The 25,879-nt window shown below is 40.9% G+C and overlaps 1 protein-coding gene across 2 annotated transcripts in view; it reads left to right on the top strand.

Moving 5' to 3' along the window:
• Window positions 1-25,879, top strand: part of TMC8 (transmembrane channel like 8) — an 829,418-nt gene that overhangs the window by 703,933 nt on the left and 99,606 nt on the right. For both annotated transcript variants that reach the window (XM_044068180.1, XM_044068179.1), the window contains 2 exons: window positions 596-726; window positions 20,435-20,593. In XM_044068180.1, coding sequence (XP_043924115.1) covers window positions 596-726; window positions 20,435-20,593 — 290 coding nt within the window. The remainder of the gene's footprint in view (window positions 1-595; window positions 727-20,434; window positions 20,594-25,879) is intronic.

The raw sequence follows: 25,879 nt of genomic DNA, 5'->3' as shown, positions 1-25,879 counted from the left end.
AATATGAAGTCTGAATCTCAAATTCTGTCATTATTTTGTGACTTCAATCCTCAGTGATTTGCCAGAAAACCACAAATTGTATGAGAAACAGACCAACAATATGAGGCAAAAATCTGGACATTCTGCAAACATCTGGACAGTTGAGAAGTCTGCTTGTGATGGTACTAGGTCCTGCAAGAGTCTATAAATGAACTTGCAAAGGCATGGGAAAGAGACTGAAAAAATGATCATAAACATTTGCCACCTTTCTATGTGGGATGGAGGGAGAAACCAGTTGCATTCAGTACCATAACAGTACTTTATCCCATTATTAACTTATCCCATTCCTCTCATCTCTTGCAAATAACAGAGCTATTACAGGATGGGTGCTTATATAATACTGCAGATAGCAAAAAGTGCAGACAGCCATGTGCACGGGTTCTCTGTCCACTGCCAAAGTAGTGAAGCAGTAGGAAACACTTTTTTTTTTTTATTTTTGGAAAGATAAGGACATTTTTGCACCAACTAATTCATGCTTCATTTAAAAATGTTCTATGCTACACTGTCCTCAAATGCCAGTGACCTCAAAATGTCTTGTTGCCTTTTTTCTTTCCAGTTTAGCTTGTACCACATCTGCACCCCATCAAAGAGACTATTCCGCGTCTCAAGCTGCAACGTCTTCTTCCAGTTTGCACTGCTTCTTGGTTTGGTAGTTTCATCTGTTCCTGTCATCTACAGCATCTCTATGTAAGTAACAGTGCTAGAAAACTGACTGGTTACTTTTGTTTAGATGCTTGCATTACCCAACATTACATATATGCAGGACCCAGACCCCATGTCTGCTATTAATTGTCTTTTATTTGTGTGAATAATAAGGCACTCTGACTTCAGTGGTAATGAACACAGTTCATACAGAATAAGTACTGAGATGTATGATGTGGATTGTCACCTCTCTTTGCAACGGCCACTGTTCCACTGTCATACAGTATACATACACATCACACAGATGTGAACATAGCTGGCATCTGTTTCTGCTATACAGAACACACATTATATGAATTTAACTCTTAACATACTGAAAAGTATTTTAAAGGACTGCTTCAGAAAGTATTAATGTATTTGCCTTATCCATGGAGTAGTAAATTTCCTGGAAAAGAAGAAGGCATTTATAGCAACTCATCAGACAGACATCTTGAAGATAACTCAAACTACTCAGATTGTATGCTTTAATGTTAATCATTTTATATATATATATATATATATATATATATATATATATATATATATATATGTAAATATATATAAGTCTATATTATAAGATTGACGGTTGAAAACATCGAACATATGGTCGATGTCTTCAAACGTCAACCTTATAAAAAGACAAAATAAAATAAAGAAAAAAGTACCCTAATGGGTTTAAGCAGGGGGGGGGGGCAAGCCCCCCTGTGCCCACCACACCACCACTACTTAAATATACCAACTCCAAGACCGCACTACATTGCAGTAAACGGAAATCTCCCCTTATGGAGATTTCCGTTTACACGCTCAAGATTCTGAGCATACGATATTATCTTGCTGACAATGTCAGATTCGACATTGTTGGCTTTCGAGAATATAATATAGACCCATATATGTATATACATATATATATATATATATATATATATATATATATATATATATATATGTAGATATTTTTAAATTAAAGTTTAAGTAGGATGTTTTGCAAAGATTTTTTCTAAATACAAGTATGTAAAAGTTTAAAACACAGGGCTAGATTTTGTGATTTACTTAAATTTTTTTAACTCTGCAAATCATAAAATGATGTTGGTCAAACGCACCAGTCTACAGTTGATTTCCTACAGCAGTCATTAGTTTGATTTCACAAGTGTTTGTAAGAGTAACTTCAAACTTTATTTGGGATAGGTGGTCTCTCATTTTCAGTGCCACTCAAGTGTGGGGTATTACCTTCTGCTTTATTATTCTCCTTTTTTGTTAACAAGTAGTTGTACAGTCTAATAAGAAAAGCCAAGTTAAGCCATTTATCTTTCTTCAGACAACTCATTTGGATAACTGTATAGTTCCAGATGGACTTTTAGTCCCTGAAATGACACATTTAACTGGAGTACCCTTACCTCATTCAAAACAAAGGCATTTCACAGTGGCACCAGAAGACTTTCCTTGCTGATAGCGCTAGCACGGTGGGTGATCTCTCGTTTGAAGAACGTAAATGTACTGTAAAACCAGAAAATGAAACACAGTAAACATTTGAAATAAATCATTATAAAGATGCAAGGTAATCTTGGTCTTCTCTGCAGTCGGTTTCACTAATTAATTAACTGTGATCTGTGATAGAAAAGATGTTACTGCTGTCCACACTGGCCTGATCCTACCAACAGTACTAGCTGTGCAAAGAGCTGGCCAAGTCATACTGGACATACTTTATTACAGAGAAGTATGTTCTACTTCCAGCTGTCGATAAACAGTAGTATCACAATTATGCCTCTAGATGGTGCCGATATAAGAGTAAGAATTCAGTGCCGCTGCTCTATTTTCATCTTTATAATTTTTATTTTCCAAATTGTTCACATTATTTCATCATATTTTCTAAAAGCTGGACTCACATGCTTTATTTTAAGCATTAACCATATTATGTCAATAATGTCATTTTTGGAGTAATTTTATAACAATGTTTCTTATTTCTCCCTCTTTAACTTTCATTACAGCCTTTCCAAGTCCCCTCTGCCCTTGCTGCTGCACTCCTTCTATGTTTTTAGGTGCTCCTTACCCTTCCCAACTATGTGTTATCATTTTGTTGTGTCTTCATCTGTTTTCCTACTCCACATCTTGCCCCTTTACTGTTGTCTTAGTTTATGATCACTGCCATTCTCCTTCCTTTCTTTCCTGTTTTCTCTGTGCCTTCTTTTGATGCTCTCCCCATCTTTTCTTTGAGGTTTTACTTCTTCTTTCCATCCACTCTCCATTTCCTAGTCCCACCTTAATTTGTCGATGCTTTTGTCCCCTCTTTTGCATATTCCATTATTTCCCTTCTTTTATTTTATCGGTATAACACCGCTAACTTCTTCCACTGCTAGCTGTAATTCTAAACTTTCTTCTTTTGTTGATTTTCAAACAGATAAAACTGTCATGAATCTGGAACCTGTTTCTTAAACATCTCATTCCAGAGTTTTCTAACCATGTCTCAAAATGGTTTGATTTCCTCTCACAACCAACCATCGCAAGCACAGTTGGTCTGCATTTGCCATATGACACCACCAGCAGCGTGATTGAGTCCAGCCTTCTTTCTTTGCCCATACAGGGATTATGTACCTTCCATGCACTAATCTTGCATATGCATCTCATTTGGGCTCAGTATATTCAATAATCTCATTATGTCCAAAAGACCTTCCCATAAATAGTATTCCCCCCTTTTCCAGATTATTTTGTCTATTCTTTTCTCAACGTCTCCATAACATTCTGGGCTGTTCTTTCTTCCAGACTTTTGTATATCCTTCCTAGCCTAACTTTCTGTATCTTTTCCCATAGCCTTAGCACTTTCTTTTTTCATTTCCTTTGGCTTTTTGCTTTATACCGTCCTTTTTATCATATGTCATCACCTTCCAACTCTGCCTGCATCTTCTTCCAGAATTTTTGCTGGGAGACTTTTATAAAATAACCAATCCCACTCCCTCAATCCATATTTTGCAGGAACTCTTCAGTGAAGGTCCAACATTCACCTATCTCTGCTTTCAAGTTATTTACTACACTAATGCCTGTCCTATCACACTCCCATTGTTTCTTGCCTATTTCCTCTGGCTTCCTCTCCCATAATGTATCCAGTAGTCTTTCCATCCATATGATCCATATGCTTTCTATAGGTTTTATTGCAACAAAAAAGGGAAAACTTTTCACTGCCTTATCTTGCCCTTGTTTAATTTCATATATAGTTATTTCCCTTTATATATCTCTTGCCACCAAGTCCATTCCCCTCCTTTCAGTTCCTGCCCACTTAATTGTTGTGTTAGATGTATTGCTGTAATATACCTTTTGAAATCCAATGCTCCCATCTTCCTAACTTTATATCGGTTTGGAGTGTATCCTTTGCTATTCATCTTCTTTTCTGCCTGAACATAATCCAATCACACACTTGCTGGATCTTGTTTATCCATTTTTCTGTGGCTTTTATTTGAATATGTCTCCTCATATAAATTATGTGCGGTAAGATCATGCGTTTCAAAAGACTAATCCCTTCTCACAGTGTATAAACTTTTCACACCCACTTATCCAGCATTATCCCTATCCTCTGCCTCAGGTTCTCCCAGTTTCTCCTCCCGACCAACTCCACGTTTTGAAACACCTTCAAGTCCAGATACTTTTCTCCACCTTATATTTCTTTCGGTTCCATTATCCTTCCCTCCTTGTTTCGTAGTTTTGCTTCAGATGGTTTTCTGGTGATGTTCTAATCCTGTTTTTAATTTAAACAGAACAGAAAGAGATTTATTTCAAAAGATATGTAATGATACAGAGGCCAGGGTTATGAAACCTGACAAGGGAGGGGGGGATTGTGCTATATGATCAAATGGATTATTCCAACAAAATGCATGAGATTTTCCACAACACTTTAGCATATGAAACTGTTTCACTAAATGAGATCAATATAGCATACAGGTGCATTGATTTATGGCTGGGAAGAATTTTTGTTGGACCTACGACTATCTTTCGACATTTATAATTTTTTGAAAGTCAAAAATTCTGTGATAACCACCATCTTTGGAGTGCCTAAAGTGCATAAAGACATTTTACATCCCCCTTTCTGACCAATAGTCTCCGGGAGTAAGTCCAAAACATTCCCTTTTGGTGTAGTGGTGGATAATTGGTTAAAACACACATATGACATTATCCCCCACATACTCAGAGACTCATGGGATTTTTAGAGAGATTGAAACATGAACTTTGAAATAAAGATTTAAAATTTGTGGTGGACTTATTTAATTCCATACCCAAAGATGAGGGGTTGGAATTATTTCCCCAATCAATGGTTAAGCACTCCAGTTTAGACAATGACAAGATATTGACTACATTAGAATTCATGACTATTGTATTAGAAAATAATTTTATCATTTATGAGGGTGAATATTTTAAGCAAATAAAAGGGGTTGCTATGGGGGTCTCTTGTGCCCCCATATTTGCAAATTTAGTTTTAATTGAATGGGAACACCAGCATGTATTCAACAGTACCTTCAAAAAGAATCACAAACTGTATGTATCTTTCCTTGATGATGTTTTTATTTTATGGATAGGAGAAACTGAGGATATAGAGAAGTTTGTTATATACCTTAACAACAGATGATCCTATTTTAAGTTCACTCCTACTTATGATTTGGAAGGTTTAGCTTACTTAGATTGTTACATTTCACACACTGATAGAGGTTTTAAATCCAACATCCACCGTAAACCCACCTTTAGTAAGTCTTACTTGGAATTTAATAGCTGTCATCCCTATTCATAGAAAAAAAGCAAACTTAAAGGACAATGTATTACGGCAGCAAGAATGACATCTGACTATACCGAAGTGGTTAAAGAATTAGGTACAGTGGGTAGTATGTTTTTGGAAAGGGGGTACTCCCAGAAACTTATTTGAGAGACCATTGACTACACTTTGTCTAAATGGGGAACTTTGTACAAACCCTTATTGGCAACAGATTTTACCCCTGTACACGAAAATACATCTGAAAATAATTTTAGTAGAGCTATGGTTTTGAAATATTGCCCTTATTCTCCTATGGCAAAAGATGTGATAACAAAGAACTGGAATATACTAAGGAGTGACACTGAACTTTATAAATTCCTTGGAAATAGCCCAACTTTTATATATAAAACAGGTAGGAATATTAAGGCTAACTTAGCAGACAGTAAGAATAAAGGAAAGTATGCAGGAGACAAGGGGACCAAGAAGTGTGGATGCTGTAATCAGTGTGACTACATATATCTCAAAGGAGAAATACAGCTAGAAAATCCGAATCAGACCAAGGTCATCTTTCAGTATGGGAGCTATAGTACAAAGGGTGTAGTTTATTTGGCCATGTGCTCCACCTGTCCGGCATTTTATGTCGAGAAAACAGACAGGTTCCTAAAAAAAACAGAATTTACGAGAACTACTATGAAATTAGGAAACAAAACAGGAAGAATTCTTTGTACAGGCACATGGAAAGTAACGACAGTTGTAATACATTCAGATTTGCCATTTTGGAAAGGGTACACATTAACCTGAGGGGTGGCAATTGCAAGTTATTATTAGAAGAAAAATAAGTTTTTTGGCAGTTAAAATTAAATGCTTGCAACCCCCCTGGACATAATGATTTTATTGCACTAAAGTCAGTATTAGAGGCTTGGATATATAGTGTTTCTTTTGAAAGTGATTTTGTATAATTCATTTTCATGTTTATTTTATATTTTTGTAATATTCCACTTTAAGTATCTTATGATTTTTGTAAGGGAAGCTTTCATTGTTGTAATTTTTTTTTTATCTTTGATTTTATTCTTTGCCACAGGAAGTGTTTTTAGAGAAGTATCATTTCCTGGTTCTAGAAACTATAAAAGGAAGTTGGCCATCTTGTTTTAATTGAATCTGAAGAAGTCCTGTTAAACAGGATGAAAGAACTAATTCCAAATTCTAAGTGAGAATTAAATTGCTTTTTTATTTTAAAGGGAGTCTTTATTGTCTTTTGAATCATTCATCCAGATTTGCAGAGTGACGTTGTGATTCAATTAACATTAGAAATAGTCCTTGTGATAGCACGCATCCCTGCTGAGTACCCCCCCCCCATTTCTGTTCTGTCCTACAATCCCCTGTTTATAAATGGATTCATTTAAGGGGGCCAATATGTATTCAGCAACTTCTTGAAACCATTTCCCATTCCCTACTACTTGCTGTATTTGAGTTTCCATAAATTCCCAGGATGTAGTCAAAACTTTTTTTGTATATCTATCAGGACTACCCCTGTCTTCTCCTTGCTATTTCTTTCAACCTAGCCTATAAAGTTTATTAATGCACACTAGTGATTTGTCGAGGACCTTCCTTTCACAAAACCTACCTGCTCTTCTCCTATCATTCCTTGTAACACATTTCTTAATCTGGTTGTTAAAATTCTTGCAAATAGTTTCACATCCACATTACACAGTGACACTGGGCTGTAATATTGCACAGCCATCTACAACCCCTTTTACCCATTTTTGCATATGGGGTCATCTTCTGTACTATTCTTCTGTTTATATAGAGTTATCATATTAACCTCATCCATTGTTCCTTTTATCCTCCCTCCCACCAGTATCTCATTAAATATTTTTATCACAGTATCCCTCACTTATAATCCCACTGTACTATAGAAATCTGTTGGGAAGCCATCTGCAGCACATACATTTCTACTTCTAAGATGCCTTATGGCCTCTGTTACATCCCCCTTTTCCTGTCCATTTGTTCAGTCACACCCACTCTCCATCATTAAATACTTTGCCTTTCCAGACACCAAATAAACATCCACCATATTCTTCCTGGTGTACAAGTTGTTATAATACAACTTGAAAATGTTTGTTATTCCAGAACAATTTTTTATCATCTGACACTCCTCTGAATATATTCTCTATATCCAAGCTTTCCACTTTCTGACCTTAGTCTTCAGCATCAGTAACCAAGTTTTTATTTTTTCTTGGATTCACCACCAAGTCCCCTTCTTTCCATCTCCATTTAATTTGTGTCTCTTCCAGAGTTTTCAGTTAGTTTTTAGCTCTGTACCTAACTACTCTTCCTTTTCACCATCAAGATCCTTTCATTGCCTTTACATTATAATTCCTTAAATGTTTCTCTGTTTTTACTCACCAAGTTTCCTTCTTTTTTCCCCCTTTCTTTCCTTTTAATTGCCCTCTCCATGCTGCTTTTATTCCATCCCATTCTCACATGCCCGCTTCTGTCTCCTTCTATTTGCTTAGGCCCAGCACATCTTTTACCACCTGCTGCATACCTATTCTGACTTTTGGCTTTTCCAAGTTAGAGGTCGCCACAGTGGAACTCCGGTCCGCTCATGATTGGCAGTAGATTTTTATGGTGCCAAGTTTCCAGCCCGACACCCAACCTTCAATGAAAGCACACCCATTCATGCTCGCGCCTACCTGCATGTCTTTAATGTCACTCGACCACGGGGAGGACATGCCGACTCCACACAGAAGGCGCTCTGACCAAGAATCGAACGGGAGACCTCTTGCTGTGAGGCGACAACGCTAACCGCTGCACCACCACGGCTTGCCTGCTGCATACCTATTCTACACTTCTCAATTTCTACATCTGGTCTGGATTCCACCTCCATCCTCTTGCAAATAAAACACCTCCTTCCTAGTCCATGCTTGCTATACCATGGTCACACATGCACCTCTGTCTCCATATTGCATTACTATTATGCAGTTGTAGTCTTGTTGACCAACTATCTATCCAGTTTATTCACCTGCTTATTCTCATTCCTTGAAAATGTAAACCAACTTACACCTTATAGAACAGAGCATGTATTGTAACTTTAAGAAGCATTTCCAAGTGTAGGCACGTGCATGTTAATAGTGAGCATGTGCAGACAGCAGTGCCATTTTGAGAGAACAGCCAGAGTGTTAACAGGTATGAGTGCAGTAGTCAGTTTGTTTATAAGTTTATTTAAGTTTAAGTTACTAGACCTTAATCATAATGTGTTTGTATATAATAAAGCTACTTGAATTGAACCCACAGCTGTTTATCTGTTTTATCCTGATCGGACTAGCAATATACCTGGTTTGAGCTCTTGCCATATATCCATTATTCCCAGATTTGCCATGCCCAGTTCTAGCATGTTTCTGCTTTGTTAGAAAATTATTTTTTTCCATGTAGCCTGTCTGTTTGTGAGTTGAGAACCACATTAACATCTACACCTATAATCAGCCTGTTCTGTATTCCTCTCAATTTCTCAAGTCCCTCCAGCCAGTCTTTGAAACTCTCCCCTTCATGTAGATTTGGACAATAGAAGGCACTTAGTACTATTTTGCACCCCTCATTATGCTGTTTTGTTATGATCCATCTGCTTTCCTGCTTATTAATTTCTACTTTTTTGCCATTCTTCCAGAGGTGTAGCTTGGGTGGGACAAAGACTTAGTATGTAGTGTTAGTGGGTAATATCAAGAAGAGGAGTTTTTTTCACTCCTGGACTTAAAAGTTGGGGGAGGGCAGAAGATCAGAGGATAATACCAGGCACAAGAATAGCTAGCTACACCCCTGAATACTTCATCAACTCTTCCCAAAATGTCATCTCCTCTTTTTTCCACTTTTCCACAGCTCCAAACCATCAATCCATCTGTATCCTTTCTTTCCCATCTTTTTAAGTTCCTCTCTGTTTAACTTTAACTCTTGAATGAAAACTGTGTTAACTCTTGAATGAAAACTGTATCCAGATACCTTCTTTTAATCTTTTGCAATACTCTCTCATTCTTTATTGGATGGCTGATTCCCGCTACATACCAAGCTTCTACCCTCCACCCCTTTCTTTGCACTTCATTGCTGTCTAAATGACCATTGGGTCATCATCCATAAATGAGCTACACCCGACCCCACCTGGAAGTGAGTAATGCCCGTCATGCATACCTGCCACCACTGTGATAGCTATCAGTACTATAATCTCCCCCAGGCTATAATTTAATTATTTCGGTTAATCCATCCTCAGTTGTGCAAATGTACCTGTTTCTCTCTATCCCTATTCCACCAGTTTAGTAGAAAAAAATTGTCTCCATACTCTCCATTACGCAGCAATATATATATATGTCCTATTGGTTATCCCATACAGTATCACATTTGACAAAATGCATATATAATGACATTTAAATACTATTTTGAGTCAACCTAAACATTTTTTTTCGGTTTCTCCAACTGATACATCACCTCATATCACCACTGCATTCACACAAACATTTAGGTTGCTTGCTACAACATTCAGTGCTTGATGTGCATATTTATCATTTAGCCTGTATTTCACATATTTGTATATTTACTACTCTATTACACTGTCACATCCCATCTGCTTTAGCAACAGGAGAATCTCCACCATTCTTTCTGTTCAGCAGGTGTTCATAATGTAATATTTCTTGTGTTTCTCTTTTGTGTTTCTTGCCTCAAGCGTATTTTCAAGAGGGTTTGCATCACTTACAAATGGTTACAAAATACAATTATTGCAAACATCCATTTTTTCTTCAGGAACATACAATGTTAAGTTGTCCATTTCACCTTCGTTCTTGCTGTTTGGGTTCGGAGCTGAACATCGGCTCCAACTCAGCCATCTTCTATAGCTCGAGAGCTGTTTACTGGCTCGAGGCTACCTCTTATCCCAGAATGCCCAGCGTCAGCTACCCAGATCTCGTTTGCCGCTTCAGCTGTGAGGTTGCTTTATTACTGGCTCAGGCTTAGTACAGCTTTTTCTATTATTATATTTGTTGTTTATTCAAAAAAAAAAAGTCAAATTTTTTATTAAGTTTTTGTCTAGATATATTACCTTATCCCTTATCACTTTTTTGTGTGTTGTAGCTTTATTGGCCATCGCTTCATAACTCACAGACCTTCTGTTTCCTCTGAACTCATTTAAATTAGAGAGTTCTCCCCCCCCCCCCTTAGGATAGCTGTTTAAATTAGAGGCTCTCCTTTCTGTTTCTTAACTATAAAAAAAAAAAAAAAAAAAAAAAAAAAAAAAGGCTGTTTGTTTCTTAGTTTTGTAGTATAGCATTTTCTTATTGTTGTTGTGGTTGTCGTTACTAAAATGTCTAAAGATACCAAGGTATCTGGCTTCAAAAAGTGTGACTCATGCTGTCAGCAAATGTCTCTGACAGATGGGCACACTAGTTGTGTATATTGTTTGGGTGCTGTTCACCTCCAGGAATCCTGTTCTATTTGTCACGCTTTTAGTCCGAGGTCCTGCAGGAGCACAAAAACAAATTAATCCTTCGGGGATTATTGAAGCCCAGGATTCTCCGGCTAAAAGTACTCAGCCAGTGAAATCGCCTAAGTCTGTCAAGCCGTCGGCTCCACCTTCGGAGCCAACTCCTTTATTTGACCAACCAAGTATGTCGGTGCTGGCTGGCACCGACAAGGCAACTCCTCCGTCAGCTCCATCTGCTATTTCAGAGCCATCTCAGAGCCATAAGAGACTGAGGTCTCCGTCCTTGGAGTCCATCCACTCGGCACCTCAGTCACCCTTGTTACATAGTGAACGTAGCCATCATTCTTCCCACTCCTCTCGATCCTCTAGATTATGGGATCATGATGTGGAGAGAGTAGTATGTAGGTTGCTTAAGTCACAGGCACTGGCAAAATTACTGTCCAGCCCACCTCAACAGGTATCGTCTCCAACCGCCTCTATTTCTGTTCCTCCTCTGACTACATTTAGCTCGGAGTCAGAGACCATGGATCCGCAGGTAGTAGAACCATCAGCACCAATCATCATCTCTCCTTCGGTTCCAACATCGGCTCCAATTACCTCCATTGTACCTTCTATCGAGGGATCTGGGTGCCGGGGCTCTCTCGTCGGCTCCGAGGGGGAGATTGGCATCAGACCCTTGTCCAACCCCATTCTCCCCCTCAGAGCTATGGCGCAAGTGAGCTTGGCTCCAACATCAGCCTTGGAGCCATCACTCTCGATGCGGAGAAGGACTCCTGTTTCTTCAGAGCCTGAGCTTTCTCTGCCTAGAGGTCGGGACGCCTTCGAGGTCATGCAGAGTGTGCTGTCCCCCGAAACAGCTCTACTGCCAGCTCCATCAGCTCCTCCCCCCATGGTGTCTGTTCCAACCTCTACTCCTCCTCCAGACCCCAAGCGTAGGAACCTATGCCCAAGGACACTCCATTGGGTGATCCATCTTCTTCTGAAGCCTCCCCTGATCACTCAGAAGAGCCTCCCCTGAGGAAGATGTGCAAGAGGAAGCACATAGACTCCCCTGAGTCTGTCCCCAAGGTCCCCCTCTGAAGATGTTTCCTTTTCTGACATCCTTGAAATGCTTAGACAGAGGAGGGACTGGACTTCCCTAGCCCCTACCAAGGATGAGTCTGTATACCTGGAGGCATTCGGTTCCTGACCTTCCACCTCCTGGGTATCTCCTCCTTTCGATCCACTCATGTCTGTAGTGGCTCGAAAAGCTTGGTCAGCTCCAGATTCTGTGGAACCTACTCTGAGGAGACCAAACAAATTTATTACAGCCCCCCAGGACAAACAATTCCTCTCCAAAGGTGTGCCCATTGATGCCATGGTGGTAGCAGCAGCCACCAAGAAAGAGTTAGCAGAAACCTCTTCATCTGTTCATCCTCCAAACCAAGAGTCTTGGATGATGGACAGATATGGAAAGTGAATGTTTGCTTCACTGACCTTTTCAATGAGGTCCCTGAACTATCTATGCCATTTTACACGTCTTCAAAAGGATCTCCTGAAAGAGCATGGAGATACCCTTCAAGATCCTACAGCTGAGGGAGTACCAGCCAAAGTAGCTTCTCAGCTTGCGACTCTTAATTCCATAGTCAACTCTTCCATGAGGTTGATTTCCTATGCAGCCGATGGAGTGAGCAGAGCCGCAGGGATAGGTGTGACTTTCAGGAGACATGCTTGGATGCGGCTGTGTCACTTTGCAGAACCCTTTCGAGTGTCCTTCACCAGTACTCCTCTTGATGGCTCCTTTCTCTTTGGGCCTCAGGTGAAAGACACGTTGACCTGGTGTGAGCAGGAAGGCAAGACTCTCTCTGCCATGGGAGTCCATTTTTCCACCCCTTACAGACCTTATCCCAAGGGTAAGAAGAGTGGAAAGACATGGTTTCGAAAATCCCAGAGACCCTTGCCTGACACACGTGGTGATTTTTCCCCCAGGGGCAGAGGGGGAAACAACAATAACAGATACTGCCCTCGTGGCAGAGGGGGACCGCAAAACCATGGTGACAGAGAAACCTTCTCTGCCAAGCCCTTCCAGCATCCCTGAAGGGTTGTCCGACTGCACTCCTCTGGAGACAGTCGGGGGAAGACTTTCGTTGTACCCAAAAGCCTGGCAAAATATAACAAGAGACAGATGGTCACTATCCATTATATCCAGAGGTTGCAAAATTCTCTTCCATTAATCCCCCATAGAATCAAAAAAGCCCATCCCAGATGTCCCACCCAATCTAAGGGATCAAGCAGTCACAGAAGTTTCAAGACTGCTAGAAAAAATAGCCTTTCAAGAAGTCCCCGCATACCAGCTAGGATCCGGAACTTACTCAAGATTCTTTTTAGTACCAAAAAAGACAGGGGACTGGAGACCAATACTGGATCTCAGCAGATTAAACAAATCTGTACAAAAAGGAAAGTTCCGACTGGTGACACTGCAGTCCATTTTCCCTTTTCTGGGTCAGGACAATTGGATGTGCTCGACAGATCTTCAGGACGCGTACTACCATATCAAGATGGACAGACACTCAAGGAGATTTCTTCGCTTCCGGGAAGGGGCCAGTCATTATCAGTTCAGAGCTCTGCCCTTTGGTCTCACCTCAGCCCCCAGATTGTTCACCAAGTGTATGGCAGTAGTCATGGCTCACCTGAGGCATCAAGGATTCCATGTGTTTCCCTGTCTAGATGACTGGTTCCTGATGGCTACCACCAGGCATCAACTCTTAGAGGCATGGGATTATACAATCACATCATGCACTCAACTAGGCATTACAGTAAATTTCAAAAAATCTGCCTTGTTGCCCTGTTAGTCTATCACATACATAGGAGCAGAATTAAACACAAAAGAAATGTTTGCAAGATTACCACAGGAAAGAGTTTCCACTATTCATCAACAAGTGTTAATTCTTATGCAGAGCAAAAGGATTCAAGTCAGCTATGTCCTCCAAGGTCTAGGCTCCATGGCAGCTGCCATTCTTTTTGTCCCATTAGTGCATTTCCACATGAGAATCCTTCAGTGGCTTCTTTTCACGCAGTGGTCTTTCCAAGAACTACCCATGTCTCACATGATCCTGATCACAGAAACATGCAAAAGGCACCTTGCTTGGTGGATGGTCTCCCCACTAGTAATTCAGGGCAGACTTTTCATGCAAACCCCTCCGATAGCCACATTGACCAAGGATGCCTCCCTGATAGGGTGGGGGGGCATTATCTAGGCAGGACAGTCCAAGGCACTTGGCAACCTCAAGTACCATTGCATATCAATGTCCTAGAAATGAGAGCGGTGCTCCTAGCATTGCAAGCCCTTCAAGACTGTCTTCCTTCCGGGACCATTGCAATCCAAACGAACAACATGTCAGTGGTGTGGTACTTCAACAAACAGGGCGGGACCAGGTCTTACCCCTTGTGTCGAGAAGCACTCAGACTGTGGCAATGGGCGATTTCCTCCCAACGTTTTCTGATAGCAATGCACATCCCTGGGAAATCCAACATCATAGTGGACAGGCTCAGCAGAGCTATCCTCATGCCTCACGAGTGGTCTCTGAATCAGGAAGTTGCAAATCTTATCTTCCGCAAATGGGGACAGCCTTGCTGCGACCTATTTGCCACTCCTCTCAACAACAAATGCAGCAGCTACTTCTTCCTACTTCCTCTTCCAGGTCATATACCCAGAGATGCTCTAGTCCACAATTGGCCTCAGGGACTCCTTTACGCTTTTCCCCGTTTTCCCCTAATACCAAGACTCATACAGAAACAAAATCGTTGGGTTGCAAAATGATCCTCATTGCCCCATATTGGCCTCGACAGATATGGTTCCTGTTCCTGCACCTCCACCTTCTGGATCAACTGTGGACTCTGGACCCAGTTCCAGTTCTTCTGATTCATCAATCAGGTGGGTTGCACCAATCCCTTCAAACTCTCCAGCTCACAGCCTGGTTACTCCACTTCCAACCTTAGCCAGGCTTTCCAATATCTTCCCAGCAGTCCATGATATCTTTGTTTCCTCACATAAGTCTACTATGAGGAAAATGTATGCTAGTAAATGGAAACGGTTTTCTTACTGGGCAGAATCTAGAAATTTGGATCTTTTCTCAGCCCCAGTCCATGAAATTCTTGAATTTCTAGCACAACTCTTTCAGTCTGGTGCGGCTTCCGCTACCATTAAAGTACAACTAGCTGCCATTTCTAATTTTCATATTGGTATGTTTAATTCTAGCATAATGTCTCATAAGCTCTGCAAGGCCTTTATGAGAGGAACATCTCTTCTTAGACCCCCAGTTAGAGATCCTCCTCCTCCTTGGGATCTCAATTTAGTTTTAGCTTCCTTAATTTTGCATCCCTTTGAACCGGCAGCATCATGTTCCTTAAAATTTCTTTCTTGGAAGACACTTTTTCTGGTTGCTATCACTTCAGCTAGACGTGTCTCAGAACTTCAAGCACTAAGTGTTCGTCCTCCTTACCTGGTGTTTCACAAGGACAGAGTTTCTCTGAGGACCAATCCAGCTTTTATTTCTAAAGTCTGCTCAGAGAACAATTTAAATCAATCCATAGATCTCCCAGTTTTCTTTCCTAATCACAACAACAAGGCAGAATACAAGCTCCACCAATTGGATGTGCACAGACAATTGCATTTTTACCTCCATAGAACTAAGGAACTAAGAAAGTCAGACAAGTTATTTCTTTCTTATGTTTTCAACAACATAAGGCCTTCCAGTTTCTAAGGTGACCTTATCCAGATGGCTATCTGATACTATTGCCTTTATTTATCAGTTACAAAATAAAGAGCTACCAGCTAAACCAAAAGGTCATTCCACTAGAGCATTAGTCACCTCTGTAGCCTTTCAGTCTAGGTTGCCCATAGACTCAATCTGTGCAGCTGCCACTTGAGCAAACCCTCACACTTTTATCTCTCATTACAAGGTGGATATGGTCTCCCGGAGCAGAGCTTTCTTTGGTCCTGCTGTTCTGAAGAGTCTGTTCCAATGAGCCACCCAGGTTTTTAGGTGCTAGGGATGCTGTCCCAAACAGCAAGAATGAAGGCGAGATGGACAACTTAACATAAAGAAGTTATGTACCTACCATAACGTTCCATGTTAGTTGTCTTCATCTCGCCTTCCTTCTTGCGTCCCTCCCTACTTCCCCCTTCCTAGAGGATTGAGAGGAGTTCTTTTTGTTTTCACTGGCTGAGTATCTTTTATTACTTCACATGCCAGGTAATTTATGACTCTTTCCTTGTTTAGGTGTATTGGACAACCAGTTTTTAGGTAACTGGTTACTCTACTTATGTCTCGTGTGCGCTATCACAAACAAGATCTGGGTAGCTGAAGCTGGGCATTCTGGGATAAGGGGTAGCCTTGAGCCAGTAAACAGTTCTTGAGCTATAGAAGATGGCAGCAAGAAGGAAGGCAAGATGAAGACAACTAACATGGAACGTTATGGTAGGTACATAACTTCTTTTTACATACCTTTGTATCTTCTTTTATGTGCAGTCACTCATGTTTTTTCTTTCCTAATCATAACTGTAAGTTTAGAATCTGATTTCGTGTCCAGTGTATCCCTTACTGAACTGATGTAGAACAATTGTCATTCAGTCATATATGCCTGCATTGCAGCTCCATACTTCACTTATTCTTTTGTCAGATTGCATTCATTTGTTGGCCCGAGTCATTTGGTTATCATTCTACTCATACACCTAACGAAACAGATCACAGATGCATCCTCATCTTCATCACAGCTAACCCCAGACATCCAAATACAGATATATAAACTGAAAAAGACAGATAAAATAGATAGACATTGAAAGAGAGAAGGGAAAACATATAAATGTGTAGCAACAGTGAGATCCAAAAACTGTGTTTTTGTTTTTGTTTAGGTTCTAATTTATTTTTCTAAGTTTCAGATTTCATACTTGTGGTAAGGAGCCATCTTTCTTGTTTGTTTCACAAAATGCTAATCTTAGTTTGAATACCCATGATGCATTAAAGGGTGTGCTAGCATATCACATAGTTAGTATGATAAGTTTCTAGTATTAGAAAAAGAAAATATTATATGCTCATATGCTCAATGATTCGTATTATCTGAAACAGCTGCAGATAGCTGCACTATATGATGGGTATGCATAAAATAAGAAATAATGAAGAACAGATAATGTCTACAAGAATTATGTCATTGACAAAGTTTATAAGACAAATAAAACTGGAACAGCTGGGCTGAGATCTGTCTCCAGTGTTGTGGAACTGCATGTACAACACAATATGCAGACGCAATTGTTTAGCATAGTCTCCTATGTGCTTACACCATTAGGCTAGAGCAAAACAATATGGAGATGAATAAGCAGTCAAATGACAGATTAGAACCCTATGTTACTCAGGGAATATACTGCCCCAGATGTAGCACTGTTTAAAGGACAAAGAGAGAGATATAAATAATATGAAAAATCTTTAGGTACAGCAACTCCTTGCACAAGAGCGTGTAAAAGACAATGGGAAATTCAGAGGAGCAATACTGTCATGCAGAATACCTGTATTACCACAGCAGTTAGTGATTTAGTGTTGCATCTACTCTGGGATGCCTTCCACAGAGAATTTCCATGTGCTGTTTTTGTACATGTGGAGTTTTACTGGTTGAACCAATTTCCTTCCATATCTCAGAAACACGTTGTAACTGAGTTGACAATCTTCCTAATTCCCTGTAGGAGTGTACTTTGTGTTTTTGTGTGTGTGCGTGTGCATCCTGTAATAGAATGTCATCATATCCACAATTAGTTTATTTGCCTTATACCCATTAACTACTTGGATAAGTTCTCACCATGCCATTACCTCATAGATAAAGCATGTAATTGTGAAATGAATGATTGAACAACTCACAAAAATCTGGTAAATATACAGAGTATACCCAAATCACAAAATGTACTCTGTCACTTTCATATTGTAAATAGAACTGAAAGAGATAAGAGATGAGGGAGTAGTAGTCATGAGCAAGTCTTCTTCTTCTTTCAGCTTTTCCCGGTTAGGGGTCGCCACAGCGGATCACCTGTCCGCTCATGATTGGCAGTGGAGTTTTATAGTGTCGAGTTGCCAGCCCGGCGCCTAACCTTCCACAGAAGGCACACACACACACACACACACACACACACACACACAAAATTTAGAGTGTCCAATCCACCTGCAGCATGTCTTTGGGATGTGGGAGGAAACCGGAGCGCCCGGAGAAAACCCATACAACCACAGGGAGGACATGCAGACTCTGCACAGAAGGCACCCCAGCCGAGGATCGAACCAGAGAACCTCTTGCTGTGAGGTGACAATGCTAACCACTGCACCACCGTGGCCGCCCGTAGTCATGAGCAATTGATGCCTGATAAAGAGCAAGAACTTGCAAATCATGTAGTTCCACATAGAGCAAATGCATTTAGATGTCCTCAGTTTGAATTATGGGTAGAGGACATTGTAAATGGGCCACTGAAATTCATATAGAAGTGTGATAAGTGTCACCGAACCACTTGTACTCTGTATTCACAATCAAAAAATAGGCTTGCCCACCTCCGGATCCAAACCAGAACCCTGAAATGGCTTCTGATGGGGATGGAACTTTTGTCACCTTGTCCTTTTGAATAAAGATGGGGGCTGTAAGGCATTGTGTCTTATTGGGTGGATACTGTGGACTTGTGAAGAACAGTTTTCTGAATAGCCATTGTGATTAGGAAGCACTGTGCCCCCTGGATGAGGATGGTGGACTTGTGAAACACTGTGACCCCGTCAGTTAAGATAGTGAGTTGAGAGGCACTGTGTCCACCTTAGGTGAAGATTGTGGGGTTGTGACGTACTGCGTCTCCCCTCTGACGAGTATGGAGCTGTCAACCATTGCAAACCTTTGGATGGGGATGGGGTATATGAAGTACTATGGCCCCTTAAATGAAAATAAATGGGTTGTGAGGTACCATGTTCCCTGGAATTGTGAGGGATTTGTGAGACATCAGTGACTGTTAAATGAAGACAGAGGGCTTATGAGGTACCATGTTCCCTGGGAGGGGATATAAGTAGTTCTAAGGTACCATGACTTTTAGATGGAGGTACACATTGTCAACCACCATGTTCCCTTACATGGAGATGGGAGTAGTGAGCATCATGTCCCCTTAAATAGAGGCAAGGGTCTGTGAGACACTGATAACCTTTGCTTTGAGGTGGAGGTTGCGAGGCACCATGTCCCATGAGTCACAGAAGGGGTTTTGAGATACTGGGAAATGGTATTGAGTGGTATCATGCTCCATTAATAAAAATGGGAAATTGTGAAGCACTGTGTCCCCTTGAATGGAGAGTAGGTTGCGAGATACCATGCCTTTAAGGTGGAGTCAAGGAGGTTGTCATGTACCATGCTGCCTTGTATGGGGGTTGTGAGGTACTATACCCTTTAGATGAAGAAGAGGTGTTGTGAGGTACAATTTTTTATTATATTTATAAATGGTATCCCTTATCCTTGATATGTGGTTTTGTAGTGATTTTTGTCCTATTCACAACTAACAAAATGTATATATGTAAATTTTTTATGTAGTTTTTTTTCTATTTTTTTTTTTCTTTTCCTCAAATGCTGCTATGATGACACTGTTTTCCTTTGTATAATATTATTTTGTTAATTATGTGGAGCTTTTCTCCCCTGGCCTCCACTGTAAATGGACCTTGACCAGTCGGACCATCCCAGTTAACAAATGTAAAATAAAATAAAATAAAAAAAAACATTTCCTTTAATGATAGTGGAAGGTCTGTGAGGCACTATGTACCCTTGAATAGAGATGGTGAGTTGTGAGATACTATGTTCTCATGAATAGGGAGGTGCTATGAGACATTCCTTCTCCTTTTCTCTTTCTTTGAAGAATGAATTGAAAAGTTGATATGGGGATCCAAGATCTGAGTTTCTGACATCACTGGTTAACCGGGACCCAATAGTAATTAGCTTTTTAGAGGAGAACATGGCATTGGGTTGTATAAGGATTTATATTTTATTTATTTATTTTATTGAACATGGCATTGGGTTGTATAAGGATTTATATTTTATTTATTTATTTTATTTAACATTTGTTTACCAGGAAAATCTGACTTGGAACAAAGCCAATTTTCAGCAGAGGCCGAAAGAGAAACGCTCCAGATACATGTCTTTGTAGTGTGGGAGGAAACCGGAGTACCCGGAAACCCACACGAATGGAGGGAGGACATGCAGACTCCGCACAAAAGGTACCCCAGCCGAGAATCAAAGTAGAGAACCTCTTGCTGTGAGGTGACAACGCTACCACTGCACCACTGCATAAAATTTGATTAGTTTATCTATAATGCCCAGGTAACTGTGAGTAAAACTATTCACCCAGAAACTTCAGGCAGAAGGCTGCTGAACAAACAATTCATTCATTCAAGAAAGAAAAAAATAGGGTTGAAAGATACCAGCAGGTATCAGCAGCACAATGCCTGTTTTATTAGTAATAAAAACATTTCCTTTTGTCATTTTTGCAGGATTCACCCTTCCCATGCCTGTGGTCCTTTTCGTACTCTTACAGTTATATGGAAGGATGTTATGACAGAACAGCTTTCGTCCCTGCCAGGACCAGCTAAAGACTGTTTGAGCTACATCACGTCAAATACCTTTGCCATTTCACTTGTTGTCCTTTTGAGGTAAGATTAGCATAACAAAGAAATGAGCTGTTGGTCTTTACTTCTTACCAGAAGTGAAATACCTTGTGTATACATACAAAATTATAAAACAGAGGATCACATTTCTTTAACTTTAGTGACTGGTGATTTATGTCAAAATAGTAGTGCACTGATTGATCCACTGACTAGCTGAAAGAGTCATAGCTTTTATAGGTAGTGAACAAATATGTCAGACTGAGATAAAGGATGCAGAGCAAGTGTATTTCCCACAAGTAAATGAATATCTCCTCACTAGCGCACCACTTCCTTCCAACACCTGTCTGTCTTATTCCATCTCTCTCTCTCTCTCTCTCCTGGCCTCTCATTTTGTCATGTGAATTTAGTGTATGTCATTAAAGTCTTCCAGTCTTGTTGTGGTGCCTGGTGTCACAATGGTCAGAAATGGTTACTGCAGTCACTTGCTTCACCAGAACTTTTTCTGGGGAAGCTGCTGCTTTATACTCTAATGTGACCACTGGGACAAGGTTTTGTTAAAATGTCGAACAATATCTTCTGTCCACATTTGTTTTAGTCCTGAATTTTTCTTGATCCTTTTCCATGTCTGACCTTATGTAAGTATATTGTGTCAAAAGAAGAAGCTCACTGTAAAATGTAGGTAGTCATTCTGACAAGTTAACCACATAATAATAATAGCGCACTGAGCTGGGGAGCAAATTCAGAAAACTTGGCCACATCATAGTAAAAGAATTTGTGCACCAAGTGGCCATGATCAAGGTGTGTGTCATTCTGAGATATACCTTCCATAGTATAGCCAAGCTTAGGAGACTGAGTGCAGTAAATGCTAATGCCAGTATAATAACATGCTAATGAGGAATATTATTAAAATGAGCCTCTCAGTGTGTACTAATGAAACAAAACAAGATGGTGAAGTGATTCAGAAATGTGTAAAGGGTGTGCAGCATAGCTGCACCTGCTACATATTTGAATGCAGCTGAATGTTCCTGTTCTGACTGAGGAAATCACAAATTAATGTAAGGAGTTGCTGCAGAATTAGTAAATGTGTATCTGCAAGAAGCTGTTATTCATAGGTTCATAGGTAGGTACTAGGCTATCTGCCCGAGGGCATTTATAAGCCTAGCCAGAGTGTGTCAGCTTTCACTGCCCCATTGATTAATTAACTATTCCTCTGTCAAGCAGAGCCAATTGAGTCATCCCAGGGGTGTATTTTCTGTTACCCATCCACTTGTCAATGTTTCTCTTGAAGAGTGTTAGTGAGGGCCTCTGCCTAATGTAGTTTGGAATTTTGTTCCAAAGCATGGGGAGTCTCTGTGACAGGAATTTATCCCTCCAGCATGTTCTATTTATTGTTGTGGCGAGGTTTAGCTCACTAGAGCGCGTGGCTCGCAGGGACTTGGATTTCTTAAGGTGGAGCATGTCCATCAATTCTGAGTTAAACATGACTTTGTAAGTCAGGCAGAGATCACTTCTGAGTAAGCGATGTGCCACTGAGTACAGCTGGAGTTTTTTCAGTCGGGCTGCACAGGACATATGTCTGAGGCCAGTAATCCTCTTAGTGAGGTATTTTTGTGGTCTTTCCAGCTGTTGGAAATGTCTTGTGAGGTACATCCCAAATGGGGCATTGTAATCTATGATGGGTCTAATGAGTAATGAGTAGAGGGGCACTATAACCTCTTTATTTCTAGATGCAAACCCTTTAGTAATTAGATGGGCCACATAGAAGGATTTCCTAACTACTTTGGCAATATGATTGTCAAAGGAGAGATTACTATCTACCTGGGTCTCCAGATCTCTTATTACCTCTTCTGTATTAAGGGGGCTGTCACCTATGTGGTAATTCGTGGGTGTTTTGTTTTTCCCAAATGGGATGACTATGAATTCTTTGGCATTTAGCTTGAGGCCATGACTTTGACACCAGGTGTCCATCTCAGTAAGGCCCTTTTGGAGGATGTCCGTGTCAGCCGGAGAGTCAATTATCGCTCCCAGTTTGCAGTCATCGGTGAACTTGGTTAGCCATAGTTCTCCTGTGTTTGCCTGTACTTCTGGGAAGTATATGCCAAACAGTAGGGGTCCCAGGACCGAGCCTTGCGGGACACCACTTGTGACTGGTTTAGAGTCGGACCTGGAGCCCGCTATTCTTAGCGTGTGAGTTCTGTCTGTAAGCCAGTTGGCAACCCATCTTGTGGTGTAGGGGGTTTATGTTCAGACTGGTGAGTTTTTCTGTAATACCCGAGTGGGGAATGGTGTCGAAAGCCTTTGCGAGGTCAAGGTAGGCTGTGTGAACCACCTTTCCCTCATCTAGGGCCTTGGTGACTGTCTCGAAGAAGTCAACCAGGTTTAGTAGGCATGATCTGCCCTTAACAAAGCTGAACTGGGTCGGGGCAAGTGTTTGGAGGTTCCCAATGTCTTTGTTAATGAGTTCCATGATGATGCTCTCCATAGCCTTGCAGACTAGGCTAGTCAGGCTTATGGGGCGATAGTTACCAGGGTCAGTTGTGGCCCCTCCTTTGTGGAGAGGAATTACCGTTGCTGTGCGCCATTCTATGGGCACGTAGCCTGTGGAGAGGCTGAGGTTGAACAGCGTGTTTAGGTGGGGGGGTTAGTTCATTCTGTAGTTCGTGCAAGATGCAGCCTGGGACACCATCTGGTCCCATTGACGCTGTGTTTTTGGCTTTTGAAAGGGCTATTTTCACTTGTGCATCTGTGATTTTTGGGACACTACACTTTTTCTACATTATTGCTAATGTCGTACCTGAAGATGCATGATATCATCTCGAGAGTGCATGATCATATGACTGTGCTTAACATTTAATGGACTCCACAACACCAATATTGTGAACTGTAAAACCATGATAGGCACACAATTCAGGAAGTTTTGGACATGTATCAGCCAGGTCTGCATCCGCATGGGAGTCATGGACTACCTGTCCCAGTGGACACTAAGTTGCTGTATGTATATTAGCTACAGGTAAGTTTCAGTGACTTACTGGGGAAACAGTAGAGGTATCTTAAGCATCTGCTTCAAGAGTACTTCTTCAGTTTCTTGAAGCCATGCTTCAGCACGTGGGGGAGCATATGTGGTTTCAACATACCTTGGGGGGAGAGAGCCAACACCATGAGGGATTGCTATGATATGGCTTGTTTCCTGAAGATACTGGGGGCCATAGACTGCACCCAAATTGATATAAAGGTACTACTTATAGAACTGGGAAGGAGTTACATGAAACACAAAGGTTATCACTTCATCAGTTGCCATTTGGTCTGTAATGCACATAATATCATACACAATATGTGCACATGTAGGCTACCTAGGCAGTTAGCAGTACTCCCTCATATGTCATACCTGTGACTTGTACCAGTTGTTTGTGAGGGCTGTCATCCTACAAGGACACCTTGTTGATTATACCAGATGTGCCCTAGAGCCCTGGCTTATGACACCCATCATCCTCAAAATCAAATCCACAAAATCAAATAAACCATGGATGCAACCATGCCCAATCAGAAACAAGTATCATTACTCTGTGTGTGTGTGTGTGTGTGTGTGTGTGTGTGTGTGTGTGTGTGTGTGTGTGTGTGTGTGTGTGTGTGTGTGTGTGTGTTTAGGCTGCTGAAGACATGTTTTTGCTGGCTGGATTCAGCTGGTAGTGCCCTGCAGTGTGACCCTGGCACATGTGCAATAATAATATCAATGTGTACAGTGTTATATACAATATTATACTTAGGCAGCAGTTACAGCAGTGTGGGTACTTGTAGGGCCAGCAGTTCCCAGAACAATGGGCAGTGGTGGCTTGAGTCAGAGGAGGAGCCAACAGCAGGGGATGACCATGTCAGACAGAGGCAGGCACAGTATGATGTGGCACTAGCAAAGAGGCAGTAGCCTGCATATAGCTTCAGAACATAATATACAAGAGTAAAGCAGATAAACTACAATAAAAATGATACGTGTAATATCGCCACCTGGCTGTGATTGAAGATGTATAAGCTGCGTGGACATAGACAGCCCAAGTAACAATGCACAAATGGCAGGGTGCAGTTATCATCTTTTGTACAGGTAGAGCCGGGAGCATAAGAGTGCATGTCTTTCCCAGAGAAGTGTGTAAGTGTTTGTACTGATGAGTATGAAAGTAAAATGTTCTTTTCTATGATGTACAAGTACTGGAGGGTCTTTAATGTAACACTTGTTGAGAAGGGCCTGTATCAATGGAGTTGTGTGATGTGGGGACTGTGCTGGTGTAGGTTGTGGGTCAATAGGGACACAGCCTCAGCAGTAACTACAGTGCTGTGGCTTGGTCTACTTAACAGGTCCAAGGCATGCACAGCAGAGTGTACTTCCTTACCCAGGAAAGCTGGTACTATATGTACCATGACCTTGGCTAGATGCTGATGTGCTGTGTTACCTTGAGCAACATCTGCAATTAGAAATGCCATTTTGATGATGGCCATGACCATGGGGATGGTCTTGCCTAGGAGTATATACATCCAAAATAGATGTCAATGTGGAGGTGCTAGGACTGTGGGTGTGGGATCTTGGTCATCCATGACCATGTTGGCTAAATTGTATGGGTGTAGCAGATACACACCATATTTTTGATCTGTTTCTCATAAATTTTTAGTTTTCTGGCAAATGATTGACAAATCGTTGAGGATGAAAGTCAGAAAATAATGAGAAGCATTTGAGTTTCAGACTTCATAACGTTCAGAAAATTCATGCTTATGGAAACCCTGTTATTCTGTCAACTTTCTAAGTTTATAAGAACAATATTTAAAAATTGTCCATATTTTTGGCCTTTGACCCTGCATTATTTATGGCTTTGTCCAGATTTTTTTGCTTTTAGAGGTTGAGAGGTATCAGCAGATGACTATCTCTGTGGGCAATCCGTCATCCCTAGTTGGTGAGCTGGGAAGACATTTCATGTTCCAAACTGTGACTGAGTCTATGCAAGGAATCTCACATATGGGACTTACACTCCATAGGTCATCATGCACACCCTGCATCACCCTCATTATCTTCGCTATGGCTGTGATGGTACTATCATTTTCCTCCATGATGGTTGTGCATGTACTTTAGGTTGAGGTAAATGACACACCAACCTCAGGGGGAGAGTGGTAACCATATCTTAACCCTACCCCCACCTCATGTGGACCTCTCTGCCCATGAGTCCTATGCGTAGATTGTGACATCTGTCTGCTGGGGGCTAGCACACTTTCTCAGTAGTGTAAAAATAAACGTGTCCTCCTTGTGAGGTGTGGGTAGCGTGGGTATACATAAAGCATACAGGCTATGTCCAT

Source organism: Protopterus annectens, chromosome 4.part0 (assembly GCF_019279795.1).
Source record: "Protopterus annectens isolate FY-2018-M chromosome 4.part0, PAN1.0, whole genome shotgun sequence".
Classification (NCBI taxonomy): Eukaryota; Metazoa; Chordata; order Ceratodontiformes; family Protopteridae; genus Protopterus; species Protopterus annectens.
Note: the sequence above shows the minus strand (reverse complement) of the source record. Positions and strands in the feature narration are given on the sequence as shown.